This window comes from Spinacia oleracea, chromosome 4, assembly GCF_020520425.1.
Source record: "Spinacia oleracea cultivar Varoflay chromosome 4, BTI_SOV_V1, whole genome shotgun sequence".
Classification (NCBI taxonomy): Eukaryota; Viridiplantae; Streptophyta; class Magnoliopsida; order Caryophyllales; family Amaranthaceae; genus Spinacia; species Spinacia oleracea.
In genome coordinates, this window is record NC_079490.1 from 184410740 (window position 1) to 184430817 (window position 20078).

The 20078-nt window shown below is 34.1% G+C and overlaps 1 protein-coding gene and 1 long non-coding RNA gene across 3 annotated transcripts; both read left to right on the forward strand.

Moving 5' to 3' along the window:
• Window positions 1–3801: 3801 nt before the first annotated feature.
• On the forward strand, window positions 3802–7984 carry LOC130459739 (uncharacterized). The gene is made up of 2 exons (XR_008919329.1): window positions 3802–3874; window positions 7758–7984. It is a non-coding gene; the product is annotated as an uncharacterized lncRNA (long non-coding RNA).
• A 2691-nt stretch (window positions 7985–10675) lies between these two features.
• On the forward strand, window positions 10676–19412 carry LOC110805441 (uncharacterized). 2 transcript variants are annotated; one of them, XR_008932592.1, is made up of 10 exons: window positions 10676–10965; window positions 11126–11225; window positions 13150–13330; window positions 16336–16408; window positions 16492–16671; window positions 17741–17838; window positions 17921–18009; window positions 18101–18274; window positions 18414–18656; window positions 19025–19249. XR_008932592.1 is itself a non-coding variant. In XM_022011047.2 (9 exons), the coding sequence occupies exons 1-9, from the start codon at window positions 10923–10925 to the stop codon at window positions 19224–19226; spliced, it is 1140 nt and encodes a 379-aa protein (XP_021866739.1). In that variant the 5' UTR covers window positions 10680–10922; the 3' UTR covers window positions 19227–19412. The 2 variants fall into 2 exon arrangements, 1 of the variants encoding a protein (XP_021866739.1); XM_022011047.2 differs by lacking the exon at window positions 18414–18656 and having other exon boundaries at window positions 10680–10965; window positions 19025–19412.
• Window positions 19413–20078: the final 666 nt, after the last annotated feature.

A 20078-nucleotide genomic window follows, 5' to 3' on the forward strand; every position in this document is an offset into this window, starting at 1 on the left:
GAGGCTTAAATGCAATCTTAAACTGAGTTTTCTCTCACTAGTGCAAAATATTCTCCTACTTTCTCGATCTCACTAGTGCAAAATATTGATTTTGTTGATTACTTGAAGTTTTGGGTGGTCAAAATGAGTTAGTTATGTAAATTTTGTGGTTAATACATATGTCCAATTGACGTTAAGACTCCTGATGTATACTCTGCTGATAACAATACCTCTACCCATTGTTATATCGAACAAATTAATGACAGTCATGGTTAACTGCACTGCACCACCAGGTAACAAAATCTGAAAATCTGCACACCAAGTAACAAATTATTGTCCTTGATAACATAACAAAGGCAACAGAGTAATTGACCAAATGTATTATCATTAAGCTGATAACTTTGTACAAGAATTGCAAAAGCTGGATATTTGGGATCGAAAATGCCATTTTGGGCCAAATATGACCTTTATCGAGCCAAATGAGCCTTAGATGTGCATAAAACACTTGAAATGAATCTTAGTAACCTATAACAAAGCATATAAAACTTAAAAAAAGTTTAGAAAGTGTCCTTAGGTTCATTTGTTGATATTTGGGATTGAAAATGTCATTTTAGGCCAAATATGACCTATATCGAGCCAAATGAGCTTTAGATGTGCATAAAGAACTTGAAATAAATCTTAGTAACCTCTAACTAAACATATCAAACATAAAAAATATTTAGAAAGTGTCATTAGGTTCATTTGTTGATATTTGGGATCGAAAATGTCATTTTGGGCCAAATATGACCTATATCGTCCCAAATGAGCCTTAGATGTGCACAAAGAACTTGAAATGAATCTTAGTAACCTCTAACTAAGCATATCAAAAATAAAAAAGATTCAGAAAGTATCCTTAGGTTCATTTGTTGATATTTGGGATCGAAAATGCCATTTTGGGCCAAATATGACCTATATCGAGCCAAATGAGCCTTCGATGTGCATAAAGAACTTGAAATGAGAGGCTCAAATTTGATAATGCTCAAATTTGATATCATGAAAAAGGTTTAGAATGTAAATATAGGTTCGTTTGTTGGTAGTTAGGATCGAAAATGCCATTTTTGGCCATAAATGACCTATGTCGACCCAAATGACCCATAAGTGTGCATAACGAACTTGAAATGAGTCTTATAATCATATGACTAATAATATAAATCATGAAAAATGTTTAGAATACGGAAATAGGTTCGTTTGTTGGTAGTTGGGTTCGAAAATGCCATTTTTGGCCGTAAATGAATTATATCGACCCAGATGACTCATAGGCGTGCATAACGAACTTAAAACGAGTCTTATAAACATATAACTAATCATATGAATCATGAAAAACGTTTAGAATATGGAAATAGGTTCGTTTGTTGGTAGTTGGGATCGAAAATGTCATTTTTGGCCATAAATGACCTATATCGACCCAAATGACCCTTAGGCGTGCATAACGAACTTGAAATGAGTCTTATAAAGATATAATTATTCATATGAATCATGAAAAATGGTTAGAATGTGGAAAGAGGTTTGTTTGTTGGTAGTTGGGATCGAAAATTTCATTTTTGGCCATAAATGACCTATAACGACACAAATGACCCATAGGCGTGCATAACGAACTTAAAATGGGTCTTATAAACATATAACTAATCGTATGAATCACGAAAAATGTTTAGAATGTGGATATAGGTTCGTTTGTTAGTAGTTGGGATCGAAAATGCCATTTTTGGCCATATATGACCTATATCGACCCAAATGACCCTTAGGCTTGCATAACGAACTTGAAATGAGTTTCTTAAACATATAACTAATCATATGAATCATGAAAAAGGGTTAGAATGTGGAAATAGGTTTGTTTGTTGGTAGTTGGTATCGAAAATGACAATTTTTGCCATAAATGGCCTATATCGACCCAAATGACCCTTAGTCTTGCATAACGAACTTGAAATGAATTTCATAAACATATAACTAATCATATGAATCATGAAAAAGGGTTAGAATGTGGAAATAGGTTCGTTTGTTGGTAGTTGGGATCGAAAATGCCATTTTTGGCCATAAATGACCTATATCGACCCAAATGACCCATAAGCGTGCATAACGAACTTGAAATGAGTCTTATAAACATATAACTAATCATATGAATCATGAAAAAGATTTAGAAAGTGTACTTAGGTTCATTTGTTGATATTTGGGATCGAAAATGCCATTTTTGGCCAAATATGATCTATATCGAGCTAAGTGAGCCTTAGATGTGCATAAAAACTTGAAATGAATCTTAGTACACTCAGAAAGTTGTTTTCGCGACCAATATAATTTATGTTTTCGCATATGAAACTTAATTTAATTTATTGGTTTGCATGTACGTTGTTCTAAAGGTTTTCACAACTCCAAGAGAGGGGCCCTTTACCAAAGAGGAGTTGGATGAAGTTCGAGACAAGTGGGCTACTTATTTCAACGATTGTGAACTACCCTCAGTGTAATAAATAGCGCAGATGTAATCCCCCGTAATTTTATACATTTCAGTTATATATTTTAACGTATATTTAATATATTTAAATAAGAATTTATGAATTTTGGAAATGAATATATAGTTAACGTATATTTAGTTATTACATTTTAATATTTTCAACGATTTACGAAATCGAAAATGATTTTAGAATTTTAAGTTGAAAAGAATTTGAATTAAGAAAATTTATTGAATTTAGAAAACGATCCTATTCAGTTTTGGACTCGAATCATAAAAGCTAAATCCTAAGTCTAGCCCACTTGAAAAGCCCAAACCATTAAAACCCAAAAGAACTCAAACCCTCACCCAAAACTAATTCACGTAAAAAGAAAATCAAAGCCTCCTCTCCCTCCTTCAACTTCACGTACAGCAAACAAGCAATCAACCTTCCTCACTGCAGTTTTCTCTCCTCCCTTCGTCCGCCGCTTCTGCCAAGCCGCCGGACAACCATCACCGCCGGTAACTTCTTTCTTCTTCATCTTCTTCTTCCTTTTCCTTCCCTGTTTCTTTCTTTCTTCCTTGCGATTTCTCCCCTCCTTAATGTTATGTCTTCGCGCAGCCACCGCAAGCAGCACCATCGTGTGCCGCCGTCGCACAGCCCTGCCGCAAGCCACCTCCGTGCGCCGGCCAACTCCCTCTCCTCCTTCTTGAATTGGTTACTTTCTTAAACCCTAAGTAACTAATTGTTTTAAATTAAAGTTTGTTAATTTAGATTATGTTCTTAAATTAAATTTATAATTTTTATGGTAAATACGATTTTCAGATTTGATGTTGAGATTAAAAACGAATTAATTTTCAGTTTTGATTAATTAAAATTAAATTAGGGCTTAATCATGATTTATTAGTTTGAATTATGTTTTCTTGAATTAAAGCTATGGGTTTTATGATGTAAATTATGAATTTAAGATTATATGAATTTTATAATAAAGTTATTGATTTTCAGATTATCTAATGACATTGAAATATTGGTTTTGATGGTTTAAAGTATGAAATTCAAGGTTTTTATGAGTTTTAATCATGATAGGTTGAGTATGAATTATTGAATTGGTTGTTTTGAGATACTAGGAACGTAGATTGACCTTGGTGAAGCTTCTAAATGAATTAATATTGCTGAAAATTTAAAGTACGATGTTTGCAAAAGTTTTCAACGAATTTCAATCACTGGTTCAATAATTATGATGCTAGGAAAGCAAATGTTCAAGTTTTGATATTGGGGAAAGTTCTAAATCTATTTAGGATGCATTTAGAATGCTTTATTATGGTTGTCAATGATTAGAAATTGATTGAGATTACTTGTTGGATTGTTTAGGCGGAGAATTCTCTTTAGGCGACTTTTGAAAGTGTTAAGGTGGCCTATCAGTTTGTTTACACAAGGTACGTACATACCTGTGTGCTTGGAATGTGTGCTAATTGTTGAAACCATGTTGCATTGTTGATGAACTTGGTTATGTCGATATCGTTGATGAATTTAGTCAGGTTGAATATTGCAAGTTTAATACTGTTGGTTGGACATATTGAACCTATATTGCATTTTGAGGATTATAACATGTTAGTATGGATGGTTGATACAAACATGTTTGATTGGGAACACTAGATTACTTTGTATATAATTCAGATCAGTGGATTGTTGTTCCCTTTTAGCTTTTTCGCTACTTTATGAGGGCCGAGGACCTCATTTAGTAAGTTGAAACCTTATACCCATATACAGGGTTGATCAGTATTAAAAGAAGGATTGGAGTTAATTGGAATGAGTCTGGTTTGATGCCTTTGTGATCACTTACTTAATTCCAAGATAAAAACAGTTGTAAATAAATGTGGATTGTATGCCTTATGTGATTGTTGAGTCATAACAGGGTGTCAATTTGTAAATCATGTAAAGTGAAACTGAGTAGCAATAGCTTTAGACTGTGCACGTCTAAAGTGACGGACAAACAGGAGTTGGGGTTCATGGTGGTAGCCCATGGCCTTTAATTCGGACCGGATTGATCACCGTGTCCTATTTTTATTCAAACGTTCCTCGATATCGCAGGTCATTGAGGTTACGGAGTCGCGCCCGTACCTCGTCTTCCTTAGTGAAGCATCTAGCTAGAAAACTCGGTCCATTGTCTATTTCAATTAAAATAATATTACTGTTATAAAAGTCCAGTCCAGTCTAGCCTAGCCTAGTTAAGTATGGTCGTTAAATTACCATATTTTGTCTGCCCTTGTTTATGTTCATTAGTATCATGTGAGGGTTGTTCGTTAATAGTATCTGTAACACCCCGACAATTCCCTCTTTTCTAAAATAACCTTTTAATATAAAACGTAGAGAATTATCAAGGCATTATCGCCCGTGTGAAAACGTATCGGCTTATTCAGAATTTTGCAGCGGAAAACATAAAACTAACTTTTAGGTTCATAAATAATCTATTACATATTAGGTCCAAACCCATTTAACTGAATTAAGGAAATACGAATGGTACGACAAATTTCAAATCCAAGTTAACAAATTAAATCACTTAATTAAACGAATAGAACTACAAGCTCTCTAATCCCGATCCCAATGATGCATCATCTTCAAACCTGTAGATGGTCAACGCTTATTGATCCTTAAAGACTGCTCACCAAAGATGGGTCATCACAGGATCAATAAGGCATAGCCATGATCAACACACACAAACAAGCACGTAATCAGCAAAGCTGAGTACTACATACTAAAACAACAACAATCCTAGCATGATACTATTAAACCAACAACCCTAACATGATACTAATAAATATAAGTGAGGACAGACAAAACATAATAAATTGACGATTATACTTGACTAGACTAAGCTAGGCTTAATAACCATAATATTATTTTAGTTGAAATAGACAATGGACCGAGTTGACCATCCAGAAGTCTTCACTAAGGAAGACGAGGTACGGGCGCGACTCCGTAACCTCAGTGACCTGCGATATCGAGGAACGTTTAAATAAAAATAGGACACGGTGATCAATCCGGTCCCAGAAAAGGCCATGGGCTACCACCATGAACCCCAACTCCTGTTTGTCCGTCACTTCAGACGTGCACAGTCTAAAGCTATTGCTATTCAGTTTCACTTTACATGATTTACAAATTGAGATTCCGTTATGACTCAACCATTACATAAGACAGACAATTCACATTTGTTCACAACTGTTTTTATCTTGGAATTAAGTGAGTGATCATAAAAGCATCAATCAAGACTCATTCCAACTTAACCAACCTTTCCTTTAACCATGAGCAACCCTGTATATGGGCATAGAGTTTCAACTTACTAAACAAGGTCCTCCGCCCTTATAAAGTAGTGAAAAGATAGAAAGGGAACAACAACCAATTGATCCAACCCAATCATATAGAATAATCTAGTGTTCCCAACCAACATGTTTGTATCAAACATCCATACTAACATGTTACAGTTCCTATAGTGCAAAATAAGTTCAATAAGTTTGTCCAACAGTATTAAACATGCACATTCCATATAACCAAGTTTGTCTATAATATCAACATCACCAAGTTCAACAATAATATCAACATGATTTCAACAATTAGCACACATTCCAAGCACGCAGGTATGTACGTACCTTGTGTAAACAAACTGCAAGACCACTTTAATAATTCAAAAGTCGCCTACAAAGAATTCTCCGCCTAAAAACAACCAACAAGGATTCCCAATCAACTTCTAATCGTTCACAGCTATAATAACACATTCTAACTACATCCTAAACATATTTAGGACATTCCCTAACATTAAAACTTGAACATTTGATTTCCTAGCATCATAATTATTGAATCAATGATTGAAATTCGTTGAAAACTCTTCGCAAACGTCATACTTTAAATTTTCAGCAATATCAAATCGTTTAAAGCTTTCCCAAAACCAAATTATCATGCTTAGAACATAAAAATAATAATTTTAATTATTCATAACCATTCTATCATGATTTTAAAACTATTAAAATCTTAAAAATTCATGTTTTAATAATTAAAATTCTTATTTCAATCCAAATCAATAAATCTGAAATTTAATAAACTCACTATGCAAACATATAAATTTGAATTCTATATTTAGATAATTAAAACCATAAATTTAGAATATGAAAACATTAATTAAACTACTAAAACAAAAATTAAAGCATTAAATAGTTTTAGGGTTAAAGAAATAACCAAAAAGAGGAGGAGTAAGGGTGCTGGCCGGAGGAGGGACGGCGGCGACAAGGCAGGTGGTCGCGGGAATGGGCCACAGTGTTGGTGGCCGCGGTGGTTGTGCAGGGACTGTTTTGCTTGTGAGGCAGAAAGCAAGAAGCAACGAATAGGGGAGTGCGAGAAGCAAGGGTTGCCGGCGGCTGGGCACGACCGCAGGCACGGTCGACGGCGGTCAGGTGTACTCGCCGGTGGTTGCGCGGCGGCGGCTGTGTGAGCAAACAAAACCAACAATTTCAATTGGAGAGAAAATGAACAGAGGAACGAAAAGAAAGAAAAAGAAAAACGAGAGGGAAGAAGGAGGAGGAGGAGCGATGGCTGCTGTGTTGGACGACGCTGACGTGCGGTGGTTGCTGACGGTGCGGCAAGGGGCGCAGGGGACGTCGACCAGGTGGTGGTGGTGGTTGGTGTTCGAGAGCAAGGAGAAGAGGAGGCTGAGTAAATGTACGTGAAAGAAGAAGGAGGAGAAATAAGGAGGGTTTGGGAGTTTTCTTTTGTTTTCACGTGAATGTTGAAACAAGGGTAGGAAAATTATGGGCTTATTTACTTTGGGCTTTACCAAGTTGGGCTAGGATTAGGATTGAGCTTTAGTGTTTGAATCAAAACTGATTAGGATTGTTTTCCAAATTCAAATGTATTTTCGCAATTCAAATTCTTTACAACATGAAATTCTAAAATCATTTTGATTGCATAAATCGTTAAAATATTTAGTATGTAATTAAATAAAATAAATATATGTTAATTATATATTTATTACTAAAATTCGTAAATTCTATTTAAATATAAATAACTATACGTTAAAATATATTAATAAAATTTATAAATTTGCGGGGGATTTATTACTAAAATTCGTAAATTCTATTTAAATATAAATAACTATACGTTAAAATATATTAATAAAATTTATAAATTTGCGGGGGATTACAGTATCATATTAGAATTATTATTGTTTTAGTATGTAGTACTCAGCTTTGCTGATTACGTGCTTTGTTTGTGTGTGTTGATCATGGCTATGCCTTATTGATCCTGTGATGACCCATCTTTGGTGAGCAGTCTCTAAGGATCAATAAGCGTTGCCCATCTACAGGTTTGAAGATGATGCATCATTGGGATCGGGATTAGAGAGCTTGTAGTTATATTTTCTTTATTAAGTGATTTGGTTTGTTAACTTAAATTTGAAATTTGTCGTACTATTCGTATTTCCTTATTTCAGTTAATTGGTTTTGGACCTAATATGTAATAAGATTATTTATGAACCTAAAAGTTAGTTTTATGTTTTCCGCTGCAAAATTCTTAATAAGCCGTACGTTTTCACACGGGCGATGATACTTTGATAATTCCCTACAGTTATATTTAAAAAGGGTTATTTTAGAAAATGGGAATTGTCGGGGTGTTACAGCAGACTTGTAGTTATCCGTGACTCTTACATTATTTTGTTATTTATCGATTTAATTAATTACATTTGAATTAATTCGGTAATATTATTGGAAATTTGAAATTTATATCATTTTTGAGGAATGTCAAGATGATGTTTGGTGAAAAAGTATTCTATAAATTATAATGCAGAATTTTATATTGCAAAATATCAGGAATTATATTGCAGATTTTTTTTTTTTTTTTTGAAAAAAAAAACTCAAAAGTTGCCTTTGTTTGTAACAAGAGCAACTTATGTGAAGCTTATAAGTTGCCCTTCTTTCAAACAAGAGCAACTTATGTGAAGCTTATAAGTTGCCCTTGTTCTTATAAGTTGCCCTTGTTTGCAACAAGGGCAATTTATGTGAATGCAACAAGGGAAACTTATAAGTTTCACATAAGTTGCCCTTGTTGTAAACAAGGGCAACTTATAAGATTATAAGTTGCCCTTGTTAAGGGCAACTTTTGATAATTTCACAAAAGTGACCCCCCCATATGTTGCCCTTATAATTGGCAACTTATAAGCCTATTTTAAGGGCAACTTATGATGTTTTTTCCTCTAGTGATTACAGATCAAAACACATAAACCTTGACGTCTTCCTAATCCTAACATTATACTCCCTCCGTGCCTAAAAGTTCTTCCTGTTTTCCGAATTGGCGTTCCTTTGTATTCTTCGCATTGTGAATCTTTTCCTTTTCTGGCAAACTTCCCCCTCCCCCCCCCCCCCCCCCCCCAATACCCTCATTCTACAATTTAATTTCCTACCACATCCTACCTTTATTCCATTCACCTACCCAATTATTTCTATTGATTTCCCCACCCACCTTATTTAATTCATTCACACTCCCAATTCAGTCACTCACTTTATTTTATGATTTTTTAAATAAAATATCTCATATTTCTTTATTCATTTATCTCTCTTTCATGAATTCTAAAAGTAGAATTCTTTAACTTTAACCATTACTCTTACACCCAATCATACAAAAATTCCATTTTCTTAATCCCCTCCCCGATTCCAACTGTGAAAAAACATAAGGGAACGGAGGGAGCAGATCTAATTAACCCCTGAAACGATAATATTATTCTAAGAGAAATCTCACCAATGCGGGAAAAAAAGAAGTTTAATAATTTCTCTACCACTTTCTTACTCACACACCACATTTTCCTCACAGGTAAAATATTTTTGCAAAAATTTATCCCACCACTGAACAAAATAAAACTTAACACTTTTACTTTTACTATTTACTACACTCATTACATTTTCTCTCCCATACTCCACCCATTTTGTATTTATTTTTATGTTATTTCTATTATGTTGATAAAATAATGATTTATAATACTTAAATAAAGGTAGATATATTTGTAAGTTTTTATTATACAATGCATTTTTATTTACATTATTTAATAAGGGTAATAATAATAACAATATAATAGTAATAATTTTTGAAAGTGTATCAAAATATTGCAAAATGAGTAGATCTCAAAATTTATGACCCTCGGTAGAAATAATAATTATACTTTGTAATTTAGTTTTGGCTAAAACTATCCTTTAAAAAATGCATTTGTTGCCATTTAAGCGAAAAATTCTAATTGGCAAGAAAGGATGACTGGGACGCGTGGCGTGCTTACATCAGGGGCATGCCGACGTGCCCAGTCAGCCTGCATTGTTTTTTTTGCAGCTTAAAACTTCGAGTTTTAGAGTAAATCATGTGAAAGAAGGTGTTTCGCTCTATCAAAACTGAAAAGAGAAAGTATTTTTGTTGCATTCACTGACGCGTGTGGGCCCCAACATACACACGGTCCAATGCAAGAGGAAGTTTGCACGACTATTTTTCTTGGGTTTCCTCGGGAACATTTTTTGGTTTCTTCATTGTTGGTAGCCGTATAATATATTTTCCTCACCAAAAAAAAGCACGTGAGCTAATGTTTTCCTCGTTAATGGGGCTTCTCTAATATATTAATAATCTATATCCCTCGTACCAAACTCTTGGTTACTCGTAGAGTAGGTTATGTTCTGTTTGTCTAATCTGATATGGTATGGTCTGATATTTCTAAATTTTTGTCTGGTTTGGTATGAATTTCTCTTATCTGGTATTAATTTTTTCTGTTTGTGTTTATAAATTTATTTTTCTAGTATTGTCATATTTAGTTTTGTATTTTGTCTGATCTGATAGAATTTTTAAAAAGTAAGTAATAAACCGTAAGTTGTAAGAATAAGATGAAGAAAGCGTAGGGTGTGCAAAAATATCCGATCTGTTTGATTCGATTTAAGGTTTTGGATATCCAAAAATGAAATCGGATTTTCGGATTGAATTCGGATCAACTTTAACCTTTTTCCCATTTCGGACATCCAAAATATTTAAAACAACAATAGAAAAGTCCGATAATCCGATTCGATTTCAAATTTTTGGATATTTCGGATAGGATATCCGAAAAAATTTGTTATAAAACGTGAATATTTTTTAATTTTCAATTGAATTAAGACCGATTTCGCACATCCGATCCAAAAATTTCGATTGTTCAAAACTTTTTATTCGAATTCAGATCACATTTTCCCGATCCAACATTTCAGGTATCCGAAACTTTCTACGGATTCGGATCACATTTTCCCGATCTTTTTATCCGAAATTGAACACCCCACCGGAAACGTATACTAAATGTAGCCGTTTAATTTGGTTGGGAAAGAAAAGAAAAAATACCACCAATTAATATATAATCATTCCACTAATTTCTCTCGAAAAAAAAAAAAAAAAGTTCCACCAAGCAAGAATTAGGAACGAAATCGTAGAGGAAGATCCACAAGTATGACCAGCGTTGTTCCCAAAGTTGCCGTCATTGGCAGTGGAAGTAAGTTCCTAACTTCCTACGTCACTTTTTTAATTTTATTTTTTATGTTTATGATGTCAATAATTCTTGAAATTCTGTTGCCGACGACTGTAATTAGCAAAAAAAATCTACAATTTTTCTGATTTAATTGATTAATTTTTGAATATTTTGCGATTGTTAGTTTCAGGAGCAGTATGTGCTTCAATTCTGGCCAAAAATGGAGTTGCAGTTACTGTTTTTGATTGGGGTAGAGGTCCTGGAGGCCGCATGTCTCAAAGAAGGTATTATAGATTTATAGCCTACTATTATTATAAGGTTTGACTTTTGATAGATAAAATATATACTTCCTCCGTCTTTTAATACTCGCAACGTTTGTTAGTTTTGGGTCTTGATATAGTTTACGGAAACTTTTGTGTAAGATCGTCTTACCGGAAAGACCATTTTAATTGCTTACCTAATTAGTTCTATTGCTTAACTAATTAATTTTAGTGCTTAACTAATTAGTTTCACTGCTTAACTAATTGATTTCAATGCTTAACTAATTAGTTCCAGTGCTTAAATAATTGATTTTAGTGCTTAACTTATATGACACCAAGGTAGTGTTTTGTGTAAGACCGCCTTATATAAAAGTTTGTATATAGTCTAATTAGGTGTTCATGAAAAAATCGAGCGCCGATTGGTGTCAATGATGTTTTGTTAATGCTCAATCGTTCTTCTTTTAGGTACTATAGAAGAATTCAGTTGATTTGAGCTTGAAACTGATGTGACAAATTTAGAGAAAAAAAAGTTTGATTAAATAAGGTCAATTCAAATTATGTAAAGTCGGTTGTTGGCAATTTCACACTGCAAGTTGTGGTTTGTTTAATCGTTTTTGTTGTTAGTCTATGATTTACGTGGGGGTTTAAGGACTGTACGGTACTATGATATGCTAACATGAGAAACTTTTGACTTGGGGAAATTTTAAATTATGGTTTCAGATTGTGGGTGGTCAAAGAATCTTTGTTTTTATGAGATTATTTGTTGGAAAGTGATTGAATATCTTTGTTTGTTTATTCTAGTTTCACACAGCCTGATATCTATACCGCGCTTTTGAATGTTTATGGTGGTCTTGTACAATGCCGGATAGTACTAGGTAGTACTCGAACCATGCTCGGTTTTAAATTAGTATGTGAAAAAATAATGAAATTCTTGGGTACTAAATTAACTACAATATGATTTCCGAAGTATTCAATTATAAAAGATTTGACCAAATATGTAGCAGTATATGTATATACTTCATATGAAGTAGTTTTAGCAACATAAAGACAAATGTAGAGAATATATTTAGTAGGGAAAGTCTACCTTGATGGCTTTTTGTTTTGTATGTCATAAAGAAGGTTGGTAGTTAACATTCTTACCTAGGTTGGTACTTGGTAATGAACATCCTGATTTGCTAATTATTTATTTGAACATCATATCCCTTTGGTCGACCAAAATAATAAACGGTCAACTAAATTGAGAACCAGATCGGTAGAGCAAAACTGCAGAAAGACCCTTTAAGATTATTGGTGGCCAGAGATTGTTTCTTTTTTTGGGATTGTTTGTTACTTACTGTATAGTTTTATATATCCTCAGTTTCATACTATCTATGAAACTTATTTGCTGATTGGTTTTGAAAGCTTAAGGATGATCTTCTTAAATGCACCCTTGATGAAGCGTCTCGCATGTAAATTTTGATTTCTCAAACCCTAGAAACGTAAAAGAATTAATAAGAGATATATGATGTCCCAAAATAGAGAACGAAGGGAGTATGGTCATAGGTGCTACGAATGTATTAATCATAGCTTTGGTATATTTGTAAGTTATTATTCCGTCCTACGTGCCCCTTGATTCGTAAGAAATATTCTGAGTTATTTACTAAAGACACATTTTATTCAATGTTTTAGATGAGATTTATTTTGCTGAGTTTCACATAGAGATGTTTCTGGACTAAATGAACTACTTTTATAGCAGTGTCTGTATTTAGTTTAACTATTTTTAGTCGTTGTGTACAGCCTGGTAAATGTTGTTCTGTGACCAATATAAATCGTTCTATGCATGCATGTACTTTCTTTTTCTGGGTATCCTTTGATTCATTTTTTATGTTATGTGCTATTGGATGTAGGCTTAAGTTTATTTTCTGTTTCTTTTGGTTTCTTCTACCAATATTTTTATGTAACTTAATAGGGAAACTACTAAGGAAGGGACAGACCTATTCTTTGACCATGGTGCTCCGTACTTCACAGTTTCAAACACTGGTGTTTTGGATGTTGTTTTGGAGTGGGAGTCAAGAGGTCTAGTTGCAGAGTGGAAAGAGAAATTTGGAATCTATGATTGCATCTCCAAGGCCTTTGTTGATTATGAGGAGGTTAGCATTTCTATTGTGAAATTCCTTCTATGGTTTACGGCATCATTTAAACTCTATAAGATTGCCACTCGGTGAGGAATGTAATGGTTAAGATTGGATTGCTTTGGTTATTGAAGAATTTTTTTTGTAGATCATTCCATTTCCTCCCTTTTGCTAACTTTGTGATAGTTTAATGATGCCATTCCAAGACACACTTCCTCTACCTCTCTCACGCTCCCTTCTTTCCTTGCACACACTATCATTGTTATTGAGAAGGTGTAAATGAGGTCTACTTTCAAGTTGCATAATGAAATATTGAGGCATTTATGCAAATAGTGGTGCTCTTGGGTAATCTTTTGATAGCTACTAGTTGTACTCGCAGAAATATGAAGGTGAAAAGTTTTTGGTCTCACAATCTGTCTTTGGGTCCTCTTCTCAAGCTTACCATTTATGATGTTTGTCATCCTTTCTTAGGAATCAACATCATCCTGACCTGTAGTTGTTACCTGGTGACCTGACCGAGAGAACAAGGGAGGAGCACTAGGTCATAGGGTGGGTTGGATAGAAAATGGCTGAATTTCTTGTTTTGATTTAATTTTAAATATTTACAATCTTAAAAGATCACCATTACACTCTTTGCACCCAAAGTTGTTGGGTAAATAATAGTAGGCTTGAGCATGGCAAGTTAATGTTAATGTGTTATGCACACTTACAACAGTTGGTTATCAGTACGGGAAGTATTTCTTGATTGTATTGCTTTGTTTAGGAAACTGTTATTGAAGTTTGTAAGTGACCGGAAGACTAAATAGCGAGGAGGTTGGTTAACATGTTTGTATAATTTATGATTTCTTTTTCAAGCAAAGTTGCATCTAAAGTAGAGGTTGTGCAGAATATATTCTCATAACCCATACGTAGTAATCACAAGCACGCATTAATACATGTATGAAAATACCCTTTTTAGAAATAAACCTTTTTTACTTTTGAAGTCTTGAGCTTATATTTTCTGTACATGTCATAGGTGGCTCAATAGAAACCCCCCTCCTTATCAAAGAAAAAGAGAAGAAACGAGAAAAATAAAGAAAATAGCTACTGAGATCAGTTACCTTTTGTTTAAGCTCCTGCATCGTGGTGGTCTGTTGAAATCCATTTTTTGGGATATCAAATGAGTACTTGTATAATTTAAAATTTCTTTCTAAGCTCATCAGTGAAATCCTTGTTTAAATAGTTACACCCCTTCACTAGATATGCAATTTGCACAATGTTGTGAAGCGGATTTTTTTTTTTTGCAAGCTTCTTAATTGGTATTGTACACCAAACCTAATATAATCTTTGTTTATGAAAGTTGAGCAATTTTCTGGAGAAAATTTGATCATCAAAGTTATATGAAGGGCGTTCTCTTCACCTGATTAAACTTGAACTTATATGAATTTATTGGAACTTATTAAACCCAATTGACCTTATTGGACCGGATAAGACCTGGTTGCAACTTATTAAACTTGATCAATCCTGATTGCAAGAGAGTAAACTTATAGGACCTGATTGGAACTGAAAGGGACCTGATCGAACGTGATTGTAACTTATCTGAGCTTATTGAACTTGAAACTTATGTTTTTAAGGTGAAGAAACACACCCTAAGAAGTAAGAAGTTATATGTAAAAAGGCTTTTGGTTAAATTGCAAGTAAAAATTTGCTGGTGATTTCATATAATAAAATAAGCTATATTCTAAAATTATAAGTTATAATGACCTAAAAAATAAAGGATAATCAAAGGTAGAATTTAGATGAAGTGTGTGTAACTATAGCACCTTAAGTCATCAAGACCGTAAAGATTGGATGGAAGAAACGGGTTTTAAGTCGAATAAGACAAGCTAGAAAAACTTAAAAGTCACTAAGGGGATTAGATTCAAAACAGAAAGTTTAAATCCAAAAGAGAAAATTTGCTGTTTTTAATCAACCCATAATCTCAATTGCTTGAAACAAAACATTAGAAATTCCAAAAGGTAGAAAATTCTAGGATGTACTCTGACTTCCCTACTGCTAAGACAATTACTGAAAATAAGAGATAAGACATGAAAATAATAGATAAGACATTCAACTATCTCCTAATACTACTTTCCCAAGTTGATTACAATTTTAAGTATGAAACCAAATCTAATAGATAAATATATTCTAAAATTCAGTTGTAAAGTAAGCCTCCGAAAAGATAGTTTTCCCTTCCAGAAAGGACTCCCTTTTATATTTACCATGTTGCATTCAATTTCAAGACTGGCCTAAGAATATGTCTTGGGCGCTAAGCAATCTTAAACTGGCTAGTTAGCTCTCTTGAAAATCTGTCATAATTCAGAACTGGGTACCTGGTGATTGTACCATGCCTTTATATTTACCTCTGATTCACTTCGCGCATCACTTGTGTGGTTAACCTTTTGTTGCTAAAAGAAACTAAATGGTGTCTAACAAAGTAACAAGTTCCTGTGGAATATAGTTATTTGGTGCAAAAAAGAATATGCAAACTCCAAGGCATATTCAAACAACTAACTGAAAGTTTTAAAGCAAACAGTTAAATCCTTCCAGTATTAATATGTTCAATTACCGAAATTTGGGGTTTAGTTTGTACAATGAATTTAAATCATCAAATAGAAGAAATTTGAAAAATGATTGACGCACAGTCCTATCGCCTAGTTTGGTGCAGCTAAGATTTGTGTTTGAGCTATTTCTGATATTTACCAATGATGTAACGGTAAGCAAGTGATTTAAATGTGACATATCAGGATAATTGGGGCCTTGGAGGCGAGAGGGTTTCATTTGATGTCCTAGAAGATAAAAGAGCCTTGAGTATTGTCTGTGTACTAGCCTGATAGGTAGTGCTTACATGACTAGGCCTCGCATATCTACTTTTGGTTTTAAATAACCATTGTCTCTGGCTTCCCTACTTAGTTTTATATTTGAATTTTAAAATACTTTTATGTTTTTTTACTACTGAAGTAAGACAATCTGTGATTCATAAATGTTCTGAACTAATAAATCAGGAATCATCGAGCAGGAAGTATGTAGGCATTCCAGGCATGAATTCTATATGCAGAGCATTATGCAATGAGCCCGGTATTGTTATTGTTTCTGTGAAATATTTATCGACCTAGCATTGGTTTTGCTTTCTAATTCTTGTATTATTCCTCTTTCTACAGGAGTTGAAAGCAAATTTGGGATTGGTGTTGCAAAGATGGATTGGGCAATAGATCAGAAGTCATGGTCATTGATCAGTTTGGATGGAATGTTTCTTGGTGCTTTTGGTGGTTTGATAGCGACAGACAAGATTCTTGCTGCTCCTGGCTTTGCCCACTTAACAGGACACCCTCCACCTCTTGGTATATTGGTTTCGTTGTCTATTAATTTTGATGATAAATTTTTAGCATGTTTTATTAGTGAGCTTTTGTGTTATCTGGTTCTGTATGATGAAATTAGCTCATCAATTGTCAATTAGAAATATCTCTCTGTTATCCGAGGGACAATGCTGTTACGGTGCATTTATATATATGACCTTATCTTTCTGCATCTAGAACTGCAGTCTGTTTATAAATACTGGGATATTGATGATTATTTCTTCGGCTTTTGCTTGTCACATGGAATGTTGTTAATCTTGTTTGTGCCAGTTCTTGGACTTAGTTCTGCTACCATTGTCTCATCTGATCTGTTATATAGTATAACCAGCAAGTTAGTTACTTAGAAGAAGCATTAGCAGTTGGCTGGCCTTCCACTGCTTGTTCGAGCTATCATAAATATAATGTGTCTCTTATTAGCCCAATTATGTACCTTTTTCTAGCATGTCCACTGTTGTTATCATTGTGGTAAATCTGATCATTTGATGTGGATACTAATTCCTACTCTGGTGAACTTTTAGAAATTCCGCAAATCTTCAAATAGTTTCTTTAATTTTTATTTGTCAAAGTGATGGATATATCAATGCGAAAAGAACACTCCTTAACTTTAAGCCTTTAATCTTTGAAACAACATTGATAACTCCTAAATCCTAATATGTGTTCGAATAATACCATTCTTGATTTTCGGACTAATGGTTCGTACGCTTTCACACTCACGTTTCTGTGCACAAAGCAAAAATTATTTAAATTCACTTTTTTTTTTGTGTGTGTGTGTGGTAAGAAAGTAAGATAAATTGTATAACCACACAGCCATATACAACCTAAATATCAAGGCTACATGCTGCCGGTGACAACTATCCCAGTTCTTATCCCTATCACTTGATTTCCTACTAATGATGCTATTGATCCTTCCCAGTACTTCTCTTTTAACTTTTTCTATATATTTCTCTGTACATAGAACTCTTCGATTCCAATGAGAATCATTTCTTACTAACCACAATATATCTTACTTTGTTATTCCTTTGTTAATAGCTGTGGGTTCTCATTTTCTGCGCAGATATAAATTTGGCACCACAATTTGCATCAAGGGTAGAACAAGTACCTTTCAGACCTTATTTTGTTCTCATGCTTGCTTTCAGTGAGCCTCTACGCACTGTGAGATTTCCAAATGTCTTATTTTTTTATCCTATGTTGTGAAATGTTGTCAGCATGTCTTAGTTGCAACTCATATTTCCAGATTTCTGTAAGAGGGTTCTCATTCAAAAACTCTCAAGTGTTGAGCTCTGCTTTTTGTGACAGCAGTAAGCCAGGTCGTTCTTCAGCCAGGTTTGTGTTTGTGGTCAGATAAATGTCAACTTGTTAGTGTCATGTTTCTTCTCTCTATTAGCTTGCCTGATACAGTGTTTTGGATACAAAGTGAATGTTGGGTGTTGCATTCCACTGAGGAATACGCTAAAAAAGTGATAGCTGAAACTGGACTTAAAAAGGCTTCTGATACAACATTTGCAAGAGTCTCTGAAGAACTTCTGCAGGAATTTCAAAGAACCGGACTTTGCACTTCCCAGCCTTGTTTCATGAAAGCTCATCGGTGGTGAGTGTCCAAGTGATCCCTTCTTATAAATACAATGTTAGTCAATTCTACAAAGACATTATGTTAGATCAAGCGTTTGTTAGGGGTAACTGGGTGAAGGGTGAATACATTTTCACCTCCACTTGCCTTGTTGAATCAGATATTGGAATCAGATATTGGAATCAGACATATGAAGTGTTGCTGTTGTAGGCCTTACATGAGCAAACATGCACTTTACCGGCCTTACTCATCATCATCATCGTCATTACCCCATTGCCTCAAAGAGGCTCCCGCAAGAAGCGGGGTAAGGGGTTGCAAAGAGGTTGTTTCCAATTGACCCAAAAGCAATAACGGGACAACAACGGGACGGCCATCTTCTACTTCATGGAAAGGAAGCGAAGAGGTATTAAGAGCCATTTGGATTTAGTCCATTACATCCCACAGCCAAAAGAACAAATGATACTTTGGCTCCATCGGAAATGGACGGACAAATGATACTTTACCGGCCTTACTCAACAAAAATAAAAGATGAAGTAGTGAATTTCCATAGATGCATATGCAGAACACTTAACTGATATAAAACACGAAGAGAAGTCTGATGCCCTTAAATATATTGGAATCACTCGACTTTCTTTGCCAATAAGAATGAATGTATAACGTGTTTGTTAGTTGTCAGTCTAAATAGTTGAAGCTATAATTATCAGATTTCCTTTACATTGTAATTTGATGGTCGTGTTGTACGTTTCTGTTACTGAAAATTGAATTTGACAGGGGCAGTGCCTTTCCAACAGCAAGCATAGCTAGAGAAGACAAGTGCTTGTGGGATACAAACAAGCCATTAGTTGTTTGTGGAGACTTCTGTGTCAGTCCAACCGTTGAAGGTGCAATTCAGAGTGGCTTGGCTGCAGCTTCTAAGTTATTGGAAATGCACTTAGTTTCAACTACTCAAACTACTACAATGTCTATGATTTAGCTATGTTTTCCAACTTTTATTTCTTCTATTCTTGTATTGGCGACGTTTATTTTCTTACGTAACCTAATAAAACTTAACGGGGTGTAAAAGTTGAATTATAAGATAATAATCCAAAGGTTGGATTATTAACAGAAAATCGTTGAAATTTAAAGTAATTTCTCCTAAAATCAAATCACTATTACATAATTTTTTCTATTTAAAATGCAAAGATAACTAAATAGAAAAAATTATTTGGTGCATTCTGGAAAGTTTAGGGTATTTGGTGACTTAACGGAATGGACGGAAAATGCTCATTAAGGGCATTTTGTGTTATTGTTTTAAACCTCAGGGGTATTTGGTGCATTCTGGAAAGTTTAGGGGTATTTGGTGCATTAAGACAAACCTCGGGGACATTTCATGAAAAATCCGAATATTTATTGTAGGTTTAATGCAATTTGACTAACAATCATAGTTACAGCCACACCAAACTAATGGTGGCCATATTAAAGCATAACAAAATGGAGTTGCAGTAATTCCATGTCTCTTATAACATTCATCTTTGCAAGGACTATCAAGTACTTTTGAACGTTGGCAAATTGGTGTTATCCATGAATAATAATCCACACAAACTTTGCCTTCCACCATCATCTTCTTTATGTTTATAACCTCCCCTATAAAAATATGAACATTAAATTTAATTAATGAAAATAAAGTGATGATAATCTATTACTTTACTATATACTAAAAGAGACACCAGGAATGACACGTGTCAATTCCTGGTGTGATTTTTTCCCACCAAAAACACTTTTCCAAAAAAATATATCTGTTTGATTTTATATTTATTTTCTACCTTTTTATAAAATATTTATGTAT